The 16,001-nt window shown below is 44.3% G+C and overlaps 2 protein-coding genes across 3 annotated transcripts in view; both read right to left on the bottom strand.

Moving 5' to 3' along the window:
* Window positions 1-7,161, bottom strand: part of LOC133132493 (protocadherin Fat 3-like) — a 38,867-nt gene extending 31,706 nt beyond the window's left edge. Inside the window, exons 1-2 of the mRNA XM_061247949.1 lie at window positions 3,897-7,161; window positions 511-828 (exon numbers count right to left, since the gene is read on the bottom strand). Of these exons, the coding sequence (XP_061103933.1) occupies window positions 511-828; window positions 3,897-7,161 (3,583 nt within the window). The remainder of the gene's footprint in view (window positions 1-510; window positions 829-3,896) is intronic.
* A 3,572-nt stretch (window positions 7,162-10,733) lies between these two features.
* Window positions 10,734-15,922, bottom strand: kpna7 (karyopherin alpha 7 (importin alpha 8)). Of its 2 annotated transcripts, XM_061250313.1 has the most exons (11): window positions 15,766-15,922; window positions 15,381-15,454; window positions 15,113-15,238; window positions 14,908-14,993; window positions 14,208-14,476; window positions 13,714-13,796; window positions 13,008-13,271; window positions 12,216-12,449; window positions 11,708-11,890; window positions 11,265-11,411; window positions 10,734-10,907 (listed from the first exon to the last, which is right to left on the bottom strand). In XM_061250313.1, exons 2-11 carry the CDS (start codon window positions 15,444-15,446, stop codon window positions 10,818-10,820), a joined length of 1,548 nt encoding a protein of 515 aa, XP_061106297.1. In that variant the 5' UTR covers window positions 15,447-15,454; window positions 15,766-15,922; the 3' UTR covers window positions 10,734-10,817. The 2 variants fall into 2 exon arrangements, with proteins under 2 accessions (XP_061106297.1, XP_061106298.1); XM_061250314.1 differs by lacking the exon at window positions 13,008-13,271.
* Between the last annotated feature and the right edge of the window lie 79 nt (window positions 15,923-16,001).

Genomic DNA, 16,001 nt, shown 5'->3' with positions numbered 1-16,001 from the left:
CCCTGCGGTGAAAATGGGTGAAAGCGCCAAATTCGCTTAAATCACTTGCATGAGCAGTTTAAGAACAAATCTGTTCGTACGTGTGGTTCTTGCATGAGGCCCAATGTGGAGAAATGTTACATTGGACTCTCATTTTTTTAAATGTTTACTTTCTTTAATACAACCTCCTTTAATTTTCTTTGCTGAACCGAGATAGATAGCATGAAATACACTTACATATGGGCGTAATTTATTTTTGAATTAATGGCATTTGGCAGATGCTTTTATCCAGAGCGACGTACAGTTGATTAGACTAAGCAGGAGACAATCCTCCCCTGGAGCAATGCAGGGTTAAGGGCCTTGCTCAAGGGCCCAACAGCTATGCGGATCTTATTGTGGCTACACCGGGGTTAGAACCACCAACCTTGCGTGTCCCAGTCATTTACCTTAACCACTACGCTACAGGACGCTTACGCAGCCTGTAATTTATGTTGCGGTGTATCTTTTACTCGATAGCGCCAATATTCCTACCCGTTTGGGGGTTGATGGCAAAGAAGTTCTGCGGGTTCCCAGCAGTTATGCGGTAGCTGAGACGGTCTCCCGACGCAGCAGCGTCGAGGTCCTCGGCCTGGATCTGAATCACAGCCACATCTCTGGGCGAGTTCTCCGTGACGGCGGGACGGTATATGGGGTCAGAGGTCAGGGGAGCATTGTCGTTCCTGTCCTCCACCTGGATGTATATTTCAATGGTGCCGTAGAGAGGCACCACCCCCCTGTCCGTGGCACGGACCGTCAGCCAATAGGAGGCCGTAGTCTCGCGGTCTAGAGTGTCTGTGGTATAGATGACACCTGTTAGCGAAGACAGCAGGAGAGAAAACGGTGAGGAATTTCCGTAAAGAAAAGGCATAAACGTACTACAACATTTTATTTCGCAAACCAGCTTTATTCAGAAATCATTTAATGTCCACCTTCCACATGTAATGCCTTTTATCCCTTGAGCACTTGTTTTGGATTTGAGCTTCCTGCCAAACTACACCGAGAGAATAGAATGCAAAAAGCATATTTTCAGATTAGTATCTCTAGCAAATAGGTACACAGGTCTGTCTTAACGATGGGATGTGCTGAACAGGGTATTCGTGGTCTCTGTATATGTTTGAGGCACATATTTAACATTTCTACATTTCATCACAGTTTAATTGTAAATTCAGTTTAGTAGGAATCTGACTCCAATCTGATTCTAGTGTAAAGTGAGTTTGTAAGGGAATTAAATATACTAGAAATCCAAACACAAGTCTATGACCCTCAAACTATTCCACATTATTACACCCCCCCCAGGTCCAAGGTGGGTTGATCCCTTTATTCAGCCACCCCTTCTCCTTCACTGGATCCCAAATGATCTGCTGTTAAGACCTGATCCATGTGATCTGCTGGGTTTGGCACAGCAGGCTGACCACACATACTCCAACCCTAAGGGCCACCTACAGCTGCTGAAGCTGACCCATTTCAGAGCAGGGATGCAGTCGATCACATGGTCCACTGTGCCTCCAGGCCCAGTACAGAGTGCTGCTCCACAACATTTGGAGCCACGGGATACATCAGGACAATCTCTGCATTAGCACAGAACTCAGAATGGGCGGCCTGTAGCGTAGTGGTTAAGGTACATGGCTGGGACATGCATGGTCGGTTGGTTCTAATCCCGGTGTAGCCACAATAAGATCCGCACAGCCGTTGGGCCCTTGAGCAAGGACCCTTAACCCTGCATTGCTCCAGGGGAGGATTGTCTCCTGCTTAGTCTAATGAACTGTACGTAGCTCTGGATAAGAGCGTCTCCCAAATTCCCATAATGTAATGTAATGTAGTGAATGAAAATAGCCAGGCGACGTAACGAGGACGGTCAGTGACACAGTGAGGGAGGGAATCTGATCATGATAACAGTCCCAGAGAGGGGATGAGGTCTGACAGGTGCCTGCTCTTGCTGCATCCCGGCACACCTGCTCTAGAGAAACTCCAGAAAGCACTGGAATTCCAGCTCTGCTCTACTGGTCCCATTTGTTCATCTCTAGAAAAAAATTTATGATTTTAAACAAATAAACAGTATTAGCATATCGACGTCACTCATCCGACAGTAAATGTGTATTTTTGACTTCACCTCGTCCTTTCCCATCCCTTGCGATCTAATCACCCATAAGCAGGCGCATGAAGCTGTCCGTTGTGGTCAGATCTCCCCTGGGGAAGGGCTTCACTTTGCATGCACTGCTTTCATGCGTAACCGGGGTAGCTGCTTGAGTCACAGCATTTACACGTAAACAAAAACACATCATGTCTCTACAACAGGAACTGCGCTAAAATAAAAAGCTAATTCTGTGCCTGTTACCAGTTTGACTATTCATGGGCAATAGGTGAATTAACTCCATGGGATTCAATACTCAATACTCAATTCTCAATACTGATTTCTGACATTTGATTTTTTGTTAAAAAGTGCATTCCCTCCTACTGTCTCATCCTCTTTAACAACATTCTATCTAAGAAATATGCCGTGAAATGTGATGAAAAGTGTAATCTTCTTCCTCATCATATTCTTTATTCCAGATTTGTCGGTTTCATTATGTTTTGTCAATTATTTTTGTTTTTGTTATGGCTGTTGTCACAATTACCCATGGTGTTGTTTAGGCAGTTATTTTAGTCTATTCTTACCAGTACTGTAAATTAGGCCACACAGTTACAGCAACAAAGACCAGTGAAGTGCTGCATCTAATGAACCATTGCTTTGCTACATCATCAACAGCTTATGGTTTCAATTGACCAGCCAGGGAAATTATTTGGAGAATTTGAGAGCAGAACAAGGATACTATCCATATGTCACTTCACAATAAATAAGTAAATGAATAAAAATCAATCTCATCAACCGATTAAATCACTGTGACATTTCAATACTGTGACGCTTAGCACTAGTCAATACTAATTAGCTTGACTAATGCACTACCGAGTCTTGTGGCAACTATAAGCACGACAACCTCATTTTGCCTTTGGTTCTGTTATATTTTCACAGTCAGAGGGTATCTCTTTTCAGAACATCAGAACAGCAACACAGTACTTTGCTCAGCAATACCACAGTGATTATCTACTTGGGATACAATCCTGCAAACTTCTGGCTCAGTTCCGAAAAAAAACAACACATTACTGCTCTGACACATTCTGACACAGTACTGAGAAACAAAAAGCTCAGTGCCCTCAATGTCAAAATAATTTTATGGCAAAGAAGTTCTGTGCTGCTGCCATCTTCAGCTTCAGCTTGTTTTGGGGGTTTTTTGCCCAAGTGACATGCACGCTCAGTTGGATTCAGGTCAGGTTATTGACTTTGGCCATTCCACATCATGGCCCTGAAAAGTAATTGGTTGCTTCAGCAGTAAGTTTTGGCTCACTGTTCTTTTGCAAGGTGAAGCACTGTCCAATGGGTTTTGTGCCATGTGCTTGGATCTGATACAACAATTTTGCACAGTTGATAATTCATCCTGCTGTCATCAGCAGTTACTTCATCAATAAAGACACATTTGCCAGCTCCAGTAGCAGGCATACATCTCCAAGCCATAACACTATCGCCAGCATGTTTCACAAAGGCCTGTAATTCCTTGGGGATCGCCCAATATGGATAAAAATGGCCTGGAATTAAAGCTGACAGTCTGGACTTTATTCTCACATTCATCGTTTCATTTCAAACCCATGTACTGGAGTACAGAGCATTACATTTGACATTTGAGCATTGAACTGAAGGGATGTTCCATTGTACACATTCTAAGTAATATAATTTCCTATAATCTAGAGACTATGCATTATATTGTACTTTCAAAAGCACCCATTATAGCTCCATGCAAAAGCAGTATGAATTCACCCATAAAGCGACGATATCACAGACAAACCTGTTTCCTCATCAATGGAGAATCTGCCGAGACCACTGCCGCCTCTGATGGAGTAGCGGACGTCTCCATCTTTTCCTTTATCGTCGTCCTTGGCCTTGACCTTCAGCACGCTGGTTCCGATCCGAGAGTTTTCCTTCACCGAGGCCTTCAGCGTAAACTCGGAGAAGTAGGGCGCGTACAGGTTCTCGTTCACGTCCACCACCTCCACCTCCACAAAAGAGTTGGAGCGCAACGCGACAGGCCGGCCATCGTCAGCGGCCTGCACCGTTAGGTTGTAGAACCGCCGCTGCTCGTAATCCAGCGGCTTCGTCAGCCTCACCGCCCCGCTGTCTCCGTGCACTGCAAACACCCCGTTGAAACCGTTCAGCAGGGTGTATCTGACCTGGCCGCCCACTCCCAGGTCTGGGTCCCGGGAATTGAGCCAGGTGATGACAGTGCCCACGGGGAGGTTCTCCGGGACGCGGGCGTTGTAGAAGTTTGGGATGAAAGCGGGCGGGCAGTCATTGACGTCCTTCAGAGATACTGTCAGCGTCACCACAGAGGACCTCTGGCTGCCTTTCTTTCCCGTATCACGTGCTTCAATTCTAAGGCTAAATGTTGAAATGTATTCCCGGTCAAGCGGCTCAGCAACGTACACAATTCCGCTCGAGCTGTGAATCCCAAACGGAGTGGCACTTGGTAGCAATGTGTAGTAAATTTCACCGTTCGGCCCCGAATCGCTATCCGTAGCCTGAACCTTAGTGACCTCTGAGCCAATAGGGGTGTCCTCGGGAATCACGGCGCTGTAGCTTTCCTGCAGGAATCGAGGCTCGTTGTCGTTAGCATCCTCGACGTTTACATTCAAAAGACGCCAGCTGGATTTCTGGGGCTGACCCAAGTCCCAAATCGTTATGTTGAGAAGATACTTGTCCGTTTCCTCACGGTCCATTGGAAGAAAGACCTTTATTAAACCGCTTTCAATGTCAATGCTGAAACAGTTGTCTTTATTTCCATCAGATATTGCATACAGGATCTTACCATTGAAGCCAGAATCTCCATCGTATGCCTTAATTTTAAGGACACTCGCACCAGCCTTGAGGTCTTCTTGCACCGATATGTCAGAGGGAAAGGACTCAAACTGAGGGGTCTGTCTATTCACAGAGAAGACGTCAGAATTTCTCTCTTCCGTTATGGGCTCACTACAAGAAGTAGCTTTTAGTTGCTTTTCAGCCAACTTTTGAGCAATTCTGGTTTCCCTACATTTGAAACTCTTAGAACCCATTCTTCCACGTAAAACTGAAATGTTTACAAAGGTGGGGACTGAGAAGGACTCTCCATCTGTGGCAATCATTTTTAAATTGAAAACTGCATTTTTTGGATTAGCAGTCGCTAAAGACCTCCTCAAAGACAGAATGCCAGAGTCAGGGTTCAAGTTAAAGAAATCTTGCTCATTTCCAGAAATAAGCTTGAACTTAATGGGTTCCTCTTCATCTAGATCTATGGCAGACATAGTGATTATTACCTTCCCAATGGGGAAATCACGAGAGAGCATGCCCCGGCATGCTATCTTTTCAAACACAGGCTTGTTATCATTAATGTTAGCTAAGCTAATCGTGACATTGACTTCACTCTCACGTCTATAAGGTGAACCCCAGTCAGATGCTCTCACAAGAAATGTGTAAATCTCGCATTCAGACTCAAAGTCCAGCTCTTTTGTTGTCCTTAAAACACCAGTTAATGGGTCAATATTGAAGGGTAGAGGCTGAAGGCTAGCAATACTGTAAGTTATTAATCCATTTTCCCCTTCATCAGCATCCACTGCAGATACAGCTAGAAGTGTTGTACCAATGGGAGCACTTTCATTAATAATAACCTCATAGGAAGCCTGGCTAAACGTAGGTGTGTTGTCATTTGTATCCTCTATGGTAACCAGCACTTTGGTTCTTAGGGCACTTTTAACCTCAGCGACATCCAGTGAAAAAAACATCTGTTTTACCTCAGTGAACTGTTGAACTGTTGTGATTACACCTGTTTGAGCATTTATCTTGAAATACTGCGAATCCTGAGAGGGAATAAGAGAGTATTTAGCTATAATAGGTTTGGGAGAAATTTTTACTGCAACTACAGTGGAACCAGGAGGTGAAATTTCACTGAGCGTGATTTGGTAAGTCTCTTTTTCAAAATTAACTTCAGTAGACTGGGGTCTTTTTACCAACAACTGCACTACATGGAAGTCTGAGAACATTGGAGGTGACCCACTGTCTTTGGCCTGAAGTGTGAGGTTTAAGCCATATGGGAAACTCTCCCAGTCCACCAGCTCAGAGGTCTTTATCTTGTACTCATTTCCCACTGCTGAACGATCCACAACAAACTGTTCCAAAGGGTCTCCAGCCACAATGGAAACCCATTCAATACCTCCATTCAGCCCTTCATCCATGTCTTCCACTGTGACCACAGCATAGATGGAGTTTGTATCCAACAAGGAAGGGATGTCCACAACGATTTTCATGGTGGGGGCATATTCATTCACACGTTCCACATTGATAGATACCTTTGCTGTGCTGCTCACGCCATTAATCCCATATGGCTTCACTCCTCTGTCAATAGCTAAGACCTCCAGGTTGTAAATTGTCTGCTTGTCTGTATTCAGCTTAGTGCAAAGAGAGATCACACCACTTGTCGGGTGGACGGCAAAGTCCTCCACTGTTTCACTGAAGAAGTAATAAAACTCTCCGTTGGAGCCAACGTCAGCATCCGTTGCGGTTACCTGCACCAGACTTGTCCCCAGAGGGGTGCTCTCGGAAACACTGACCGAATAAGCAGTGGGTGAAAAGAGCGGTCGAAGATCATTCATGTCCAAGACTTGCACATTCACTGTGGTGGATGACTCCAGGCCGCCTTTTGCGGTGGCCTTCACGGTCAGAACGTACCTGCCCTGTATCTCCCGGTTCAGGACAGCCGAGTTCTCGCCTTTTGTTCTAATACGCAGGAAGCAGAAATCGCCCACAGTGTACTCCTCTGCACTAAAGAGGCCCTCCTCGTCCCCGGAATCAATCCGGTACTCGATGTCCCAGGCCTGGAGGGCCAGACACACCCCCATCCTGACCTCGCTGGCAACGTAGGTTCTGGCAGCAGAGTTCTCATAAATAGTGGCGTTGTAGACAGGGCGCGTGAAGACGAAGCGGAGGGCCCCCCCGGGATCCTGAGGACCTCGGCACCAGATCTCAGAGAGAGGCAGGAGGAGCCGGAGCACCAGGCAGAGGAGACAGGGATGCACTCCGCCCATATTCACAGCTATCCCCTCACCCTTCCATCCTAAAACACAAAGGTGAGACATTTAGATGATTAAACAAACATTAAGGCTTCTCATTAGCCACATTTCTAATTTCTTTTTTTTATCAAATTGGACATTATTTTAATATGCCAATACAGCTAATTTATGTAGTGGGCTATTACAATATATCTGGAGGTGGGGTAATTTGATATTGGATAAGACTACCAAGAGAATTGAGGAATGTACTTGATGTGGCTGAGTAACATACAGACATACAAGTTTATATTTCAATCAGTCAGGAGCCCCCCAGAACTGAAGAGGACTTTCAGTGGAGAGGGGTGAAATGTTGGCCCACCACTTTCCATTCATAATGGGATAGACTGAAGTTAAATAAAGAAACATTTCTTAAATTAGTTTATGAGGGGTATGGCCAAATTGTTGGATGTGCTGAATTCGGAAAAGTAATTCAAAAGTTGCCTGAATAATTGACTAAAGCTCAGCCAGGCTAAAAGAGCTACACCTTGTAAGGAGTAATCTTACATTTGTAAAAAACAATCCCATCTGTCATTAGTGGTAACAGGTGCTCTTCATATAGCACCTCTTTTCTCTAAACTCATACTCTAGGCCAGTGGGGGGAAGTCCCAGCTCATTTCCGATCAAATTATGCAGCTCCAATTCTCTTGCAATTGTCCTGTTGCTGGAGGGTGGGGAAACCAGACAAATCAAATATCGTCCCATCTCGACAGCGTGCTGCATGAGTAAATGTTGCGGGCATGTTTTTAGGGGAGAATTAGTACACTTTTCTGTGGTTTCAGTGAGCAAAGAATTTAAAAATGCATTAAAAACTATACATTCCAAAGGATTCCAAAAAAATGGAAATTCATTATTTTGATTATTATTTATTTACAAAGAATGACATTCACAATCACAATACAGCAACTGGAGTGCATTCACAACACAAAGCATCACAGAACCAAAGGGGCTCCAAAAAAAATACATACAATTCTTCTGGGGTTTATATATTAGTAAATTATTCTATTTTAAAATACTTAACAGAACATTTACAGTAATACAATTGGCTAAATGTTGCATTTGCATTCTGCAGATAATCAAAACCACTATATTTAGCCAACTATGTTGCAACAATCACACAGCAATCTCAAAATCACTGTAAGTCTCAAACTACAGTATTCAGTAACAAATGTGCCATGTTGTATTACCAGGACATTGCAATTTCAGCATCAAATGTATAAGAAAATTGACGGAAAAATCTGATTGAGGTTGAGGAGAGCAAAGAAACTGATTTCTTACCACTGAAAGACAAAGATCAGCAATCAGCACTCGGAAGGTTGCATAGCACAGTACACAGGGATCCTGGCTTTTCACTCCGGTTAGATTGACTCCAGCACTGATAGTTCCAGCACTCTCACGCACAGACACCCTCCTATGGGACCGCGCACATGTCATGGCCAGGAGCTGGAAAAACATGTCCAAGCTTTGGAAAAGAACGAAGAGTTCAGAAATATATGCCAATGTAAAATACCTTCATTTGGTTCACCATAGCACTCTCCTAGTGAGAGAGAGAGAGAGAGAGAGTGAATCAGCTGTCACAGCCTGAGGGACAGACACTGTTGAATGGTGTAGGGGGGTTCAGAGGAGTTTTTATTTATTTAATTTGTAGTATGATGACTTTCATGTTTTAATTTAATATTAATATTTTTTCTGCAAACATGGATTTTCAAATTCAGAGAGAGGGAGAGACAGAGGATAATGGGTTTGAGTGAGCAATCCAGACAGGAATGTTTGCTTTTAATATGCAATCTGAAATATACCGGCAACGCTGTATTCCTGCTTTCGGTCTCATAAAGCGGAAAATAAATATAATTTATTCGGCAAATATGCAAAGAGGAACTTGAAGAAAATTGATACTGGATAAAAAAAATAATAAATAATAAATTTAACTTTTTTTTTTTTTACTTTTCATGCCCCTGACCAAGGTCTGCTATCATTAAGGACATTCCAAGCCTGTAAATGTTCCTTCTAGGAGCTAGAAGTAGAAGTCCTGAACTCCCAATCTTTCCTTTGAGCAAGAAAACATCAGCGCATCCTTTGCGGAAGTATTTTTTTTCAGAAATCCTAACGTATAGCCTAAATGATCAACCTTTGCCCATCTGCCATGTACGTAATGCCACATATGTAACAGACGTGACATTTTCAAACTGACATTTGAAGGAGCAAGGACATTCCATTTGCCCAATTCACATTCTCACATATCCCCTACAGCTGGCTGGAAAAAAAGTGATAAAATAAGGGATTGTAATGAGCCCATGGTGTTGTCTGAGGTATGACACCCCAGTAACAACCGCATGCTTCTCCACCGCTAGCCCACGCAGCAGGTCCGCCACCCAGTGGTGGAATGTGCTTCCTTCCCTGGTGAGGACAGCATTCAGATTCTGCGAACTTTTTTTTACCCAGCTCATAAGAATCCATGAGAGAACACGCTAAATAATCCTTATACAGTGGCTTTGCCTTAACATGGAGCATTGATATGATGTACTAGAGGAAAACTTAAGCACATTTTGGTTTGGATCTTCAGTAGGCCACAATAGAACAGAATGCACAGGCCTGCATGATTAACTAGGATAGTTTTACCTGGCATAGTACGATGTCTAGATGCAATATAACATTAATACATTTTAAATAATTTTAATTTAATTTATTTTTTGGTTCGTGTGTGGGAAGGAATGTATAACTCGTAGAATGCAATCGATAGCTATTGAGGGTAAACCTTAAAAGGTAAAAGACTCAAGGGGAGTAAGCTAAAATAGAGACTGTATAAAGAAATGGTCTCTGTGCAATTAAATCACACGGGCTACTTGCGGAATGCTGATCAGATCACCACATGGTTTTTCCCCCACATGCACCAAAATTACTAAATATTTTTCCTGAATGCAGCATTGATCTGCAGAGGGGTGGGAATACAGGACAAGGTAGAACAAGTTCACATGCAGCAGATGACACACCAATGAAGAAAGCAGAGCTTAAGACCGATTTGGCCAATACTCGACAAGACAACTCTAGTGTCAAGCTGTGAGCTCACAGTCCTTCCCCACTTAGGAGGATTGGCATTTCCACATTGAGAGAAATGCTCTTACCAGACCGAGTCACATCCCATCTCCTTCAATGTCCCCAGTGAAGTGGTCACCACCACCACCCCCAGTGCACAGATTTGGTTTGTGATGGCAGAATTGAATTGCCCGGCTTCAGCAAACCAAGAACATAGGTTAAATTGTGCCAACATCAAAGAAATTGCCCGCTTAGTGGTGTCAAAGGACCATACTCTGTAGAGAGATCAAAAGTCAGCAATGGACTTCATGAGGGCTGGTCCAGCAAATCCAGCAAATCTCTAGTAGCCCTTTGAGGGTGGCCACATTGTTTGTCAAACTCTAAGAAATATTCTCTAGCCTTAAACTGGTGAAACAAGCTTGACAGTTGCACTGGCTAAGACAACTATTCTTAGATGGTACCCGGCTACCTACTTGATATGCCCAGGACCTCAATATGAAAACCACAGGCCCATAAAATTAAACTGTAGCTTAACTGCAAAATACTTTATTAATTTTTTTTTATTTATTACACAGCATACAAAAGTAGGGAGGTCACGGGAATTAAAAGTCAAACTGCTTCTGAACTTCAGGTGGTTTAAAAACGAAGTCACTCTCAGTCGCTTCCGTCTTCAGGCATTCATCATCCCCGTCCTAAGCAAACAGAAGCGTAAAAGATGACCAATTCAAGTCACAATCATTACAAAATCTCCTCATTCAGCAATCTATAAATCTCCAAAAGAGAAACCCTTTGAAAACAAAAGCATAGTGTCATGCAGATTGGAAGCAAGCAGGTTTTGGTGGTTACTACCACATCACATGCCAAGCCCAGCACGGTTGACACCAATACGAGAGATTGCGATCACAGCTTCAGCAGAATCTCCCCCGTTTCTTAAATCTGCAACATGCCGTTGAGTTCATTGCTGGTCAACCCTACACTCAAAATAAAGTCGCTTCCAGTGAGATGCACTGCTAGACAGGAAATGCAGAATGGTGGTGGTAGGGCCTCACCTCGCTAAAATACTTCTCAATGAGGGCCTGAGCAGCCCGGAAGACGGTGTCATTCTCATGGTTCTGCAGGAGCTCAATCCGGTCCAGTCCTCCCAACTCCTCCACCAGAAGACAGAGCTTCTCAGTCTCGCCCAGCTTGGCAGCAGCCTAGAACGGGAGAATCGTATGGATTCATTGATACAAGAGATGACATGCACAAGAACTCCTTAGAGCGGGGGTGTCAAACTCCTGTGTCCTGAAGGGCAGCAGTGTCTGCAGGGGTTTGAAGTTTCCTTTCAATATCAGCCAATTAAGGCCTTGAGAACAAGGTGTGGACTCTTTAGCCAATTAAACTTAAATGAATGTCTCGTGCTGAAACGCACCAAAAACCAGCAGACACTGCGTCCCACCAGGACTGCAGATCGACACCCCTGCCTTAGACGAGTCAGAATCCATGAGCCTACCAGGAAGATGTTATTGATGGCATCCAGGATAACCAGGATGGTCTTGCAGTCTTTCACCTGTAACAGGTTCAGGATTGCTTCCAGACCACCACCCTGAACCAGCTGTACCACCTGATCCACAGTGCCGCCACTGGTATAGTTTGTGATGGCCCATACAGCCTCCCGCTGGGTCTTGAAGTCCCCCTGTGAAAGCCAAAATTCACAACTTCTCACAAGAACAGGATGATCCCCAAACAGCCTAAACATGCAGATCATGTGGGCCTCATGACAGAATGCTCATGGCTTGGTGGGCTGGGCACCATTTCAGAATATTGCCCATCTGCATAATCTGATTCAGCAAAACCCATTCTGAAACAGAGGTCAACGGCAACGTTCCAACAATTGCGCATGCGACCACCTTCAAGCAACAGCACTCGTTAATCCAGTAGCATTTGGGTTGTGCCAAGGATACATCTTACAGTCACAAAGCTCAACCTCATCCCAGGTCAGCACTAGAGTTCATGCTCACATTCTTCAGAAGCCCTATGAGCGGAGGCAGCAGACCGCAGGTGATGAGCTGCTGGATTTGTCGGCAGGGCCCGGCCGCGATATTGGACACAGCCCACGCGGCCTCCTTCTGCACACTGGGCTTATGGTGCTGCAGGAGCGGTGGGAGAGCAGCCAGCACACCGGCGTCAATGGCCACCTGGGTCTGGGAGTCAGAGCCACTCACGATATTGCCAATGGACCGCAGGGCCGGGGTCTGCAGAGGGCAACGAGACCAGTTATGCTTTGGTTAAAAAAAAAGAAAAAAAAAAAAAAAAAAGAAAAAAGGTAAAATGGCAGGCATTTATATAGCGCCTTTATCCAAAGCGCTGTACAATTGATGCTTCTCCATTCACCCATTCATACACACACTCACACACTGACAGCGATTGGCTGCCATGCAAGGCCCCGACCAGCTTGTCAGGAGCATTTAGGGGTTAGGTGTCTTGCTCAAGGACACTTCGACACAGCCCGGGCGGGGGATTGAACCGGCAACCCTCCGACTGCCAGACCACTGCTTTTACTGCCTGAGCCATGTCGCCCCATCTTTGCACCCATCTTTGACCGTGCAGTTTCTGAGAAACCACTTCATTCCATGATTAGCACAACTACATTACTAATATATATTTTTTTTTTATAGTTGTGCTAATAAAATATTTTTTTACAACCAAAAATATGTTTGTACACCGAATTAAGCCTACAACTTAGTGCAGATTGTGAAATGCCTTCAGAATTGACGACAGTCAATTAACATTAGAGGGGGGGGGGGTATTACCACAACTGACAGCTCCCCAAATCCCATGAGCGCGACCAAGCGGGGCACAATGCCAGTTTTAACCACGATATCAATGCGATCGTTGGCGCCGTCGGTGAGGTAGGAGATTGCCCAGCAGGCATCAGACAGGATATCCTTATCAGTAAGATGCAGAAGCTGGATCAAGGAGGGCAGAATCTGCTGGACTGCAGGCAAAGGAGGAAAAGGGTTCTTGTTCCTGCACAGGTTGGACATCGTCCATGTCAGGTTTCTAAGGTAACCCACCTGCAGGAAAGACAAGCCCACCAAAATTGCTCATATGAAATTGGCTTTATTTTGCCTATATGCAACATCTACTTGTGAGCATTTCTTCTCAACAGCTGGCTGTAAACTAGGTGCCAAACCTGGACACCCATGACATAAGGATATTTCACCCAGTGAGCACTTTTAGGTAGTTATTGGACTTCTGCTGCTGTAGCCTATCCACTTAAGAGTTATGATGCATTGTGTTCAAAGATGCTCTTCTGCATACCACTGCTGTAATGTGGTTATTTGCATTGGTCACCTTCTTGTCAGCTTTGACCAGTCTATTCTCCTCAGACCTCTCATTAATAGGGCATTTCTGCCCAAAGAACTGCTGCTCACTGGATGTTTTGTTTCACACCATTCTCTGCACATTCTAGAAACCTCCCCCCGCCCCCCCATACCCATACTGACAGAAACTTACAGGAGCATCTGGAGTTAGACGTGACAGCAGTGCAGGGATAACACTGCAGTCGATCAAAGCATCTCGATATGCCGGGCCATCACCTGTCAAACAAGTAAACACAGCTTACACTTCAGTTTGGTTTACATTTAAAAAAATAAACGTTGTGTTTATAAAAAAAAAAAAAAAAAAAAAAAAAAAAAAATCCTGTTCAGAATTTAGTCTTATGATCCCCTCCAGAGCATGGTATGTCACATGCTTCCTGGAAAAGGTTGAAAGAATAGCACTTCTCTTCGACTGAACTACATGCATAAAGTTTACTATACATGTTTATAGTAAATCAAGGGTCATTGCATGATATGAAAGCACTCATTTAGTCCAAACAAAACCATTTAACTAATTTAAGTAAACCATATTTAACACGGGTCACTCGGATCAGGAGCTGGTCTTGAAAATACAGGCTCTGGCTGACACCCACTACAGGTCAGGCAACTAAACTGGAGAAAGGACATTACCAGCAATGTTCCCCAGGGCCCAGACAGCCTGCTCACTAATGTGCAGCAGGGGGGATCCCAGGAGACTGATGAAGGCGGGCACCGCACCATGCTCCACCACCTGCTGGGTGTGCCAGGAGTTTCCCGAAGCAATGTTAGTGAGGGCCCACGCAGCCTCGAACTGAAGAGTGGAGTCGTCATCGCGTCCCAGGAACTCCACAAAACGCGTGAGCAGTCCCGCGTCAATGATCGCTTTGAGAGGCGGGTCCCTCTCCCGAGAAAGCAGCTTCCTGGGAAGATATAGATATATTATTACCAACTCCCACCTCAATGTGAGAATTAAACCGGATGTACTTTGCAGTTGAAATTCAGAGCAATTTGTGGAGAACAATCAGATGCAAAACAAGTAAACCGGATAAAACTTCTTCCCGAATGGAACACCAAAACAAGGATAGCCTACTAAAGATTACCATGATGGTAAATTAACTCACCAATAAGTTTGTCAAAAGCAAACGCCCCACCATCTCCATCAATAGTTCAACATGGATGAATCGCCTTAGATTAACAGTTTTTCATGACCATTACATTCAGAGCAGTTACTATGCTAGTGGCGTACGGTCATTTCATACGAGTGAATGATTCGATCACGTCTAACGTATACAAAGATAACCGGGAACTGTGCCGAACCCGACATTAGTCAGGAACACGATCGACTTTGTACCTGGCTGCCTGGCACCCTCGCGTTTGCTCTTCTTTGGTTTTGCCGTTGACGTTGCTGATGATGTCCTCGATGGTCGCTGAAATTACCTGAGATATTAAAAAGGCAGATCAGCAATAGAGAACAATTGCGCGAAGAAAAACACACGCAGAAACAGGCAGCCTAGGTAGTCGTGATCAATTAAGCACCAAGAAAAGAAGAAAGTTACCTCCAGATTATCGCTGTTCAACTCAACTTCATCAGGAGTGGATATATTTCGCTTCTTCATTATGCTCTCGTTTCTGTGGTTTTTTCGCAGTTCTACACAAACAGCAATCCTACGTTCTCGGAGTTTCTATATGGAGTACGGGGAAAACAAGCCACTTGCGAATTTAATGTCTTTTTAACGAGCTGCATTTAACGAAGTTGATAAAGGTGTAGAACCCCATGGGTTTTATGCACTATAGTATACAATACTGTGCGCATCCTAAACTCACCGTAGGTTCCTTGCCTTTGTTTTTGAATTTAGTCATCCTTTCTTCGGCAACATTTGTAGTCGGCATTATGGATCCTGATTAAAGCAGTAAAATTAGACGTACATATGCAATTCGAACAATGCGAGTAGGCCCATGTAGTATATTGACCTCGGAACGTGTAGCCTATTGTTTTCAGTGCTAGTTTTAAAAGGCAGCAGTCTGCATACAAACCAATCCAGAAAAATAATATATCGTATTGCAAGAAATCAATTTGAACGGAAAGAAGACGTTGTAAAATAACTGTTCAACAGGATTACATTTTTAAGAGTCACTGTGAATAGCCTATATTATTGTTTGGGCCTTTTAATTCCCACCGGTCAACATGAGGAGAAAGGGTAGGACTTACGGCACTTATTATATTCGAGGTACTCAAATGTATTCCTTACTCCGCTGCCCTCCTTCTGTCGCAATACAGGCTGCTACAGATTAGTTAAGGCTGGATCGTGCAGCCTGCGTTTACATTTTTAAGTAGTGCGCCGGCAGGTGTTTCCGCTTGCCTTTGATTTGAGCTTAATTCTACCCCTTCCGGTCTTTCCTTATTGCCCCGTACTAAGGTGAACTAAAAGGTCGCTTGCGTTGTAG

This window comes from Conger conger, chromosome 7 (assembly GCF_963514075.1).
Source record: "Conger conger chromosome 7, fConCon1.1, whole genome shotgun sequence".
In the NCBI taxonomy this organism is placed as follows: domain Eukaryota; kingdom Metazoa; phylum Chordata; class Actinopteri; order Anguilliformes; family Congridae; genus Conger; species Conger conger.
Note: the sequence above shows the minus strand (reverse complement) of the source record. Positions and strands in the feature narration are given on the sequence as shown.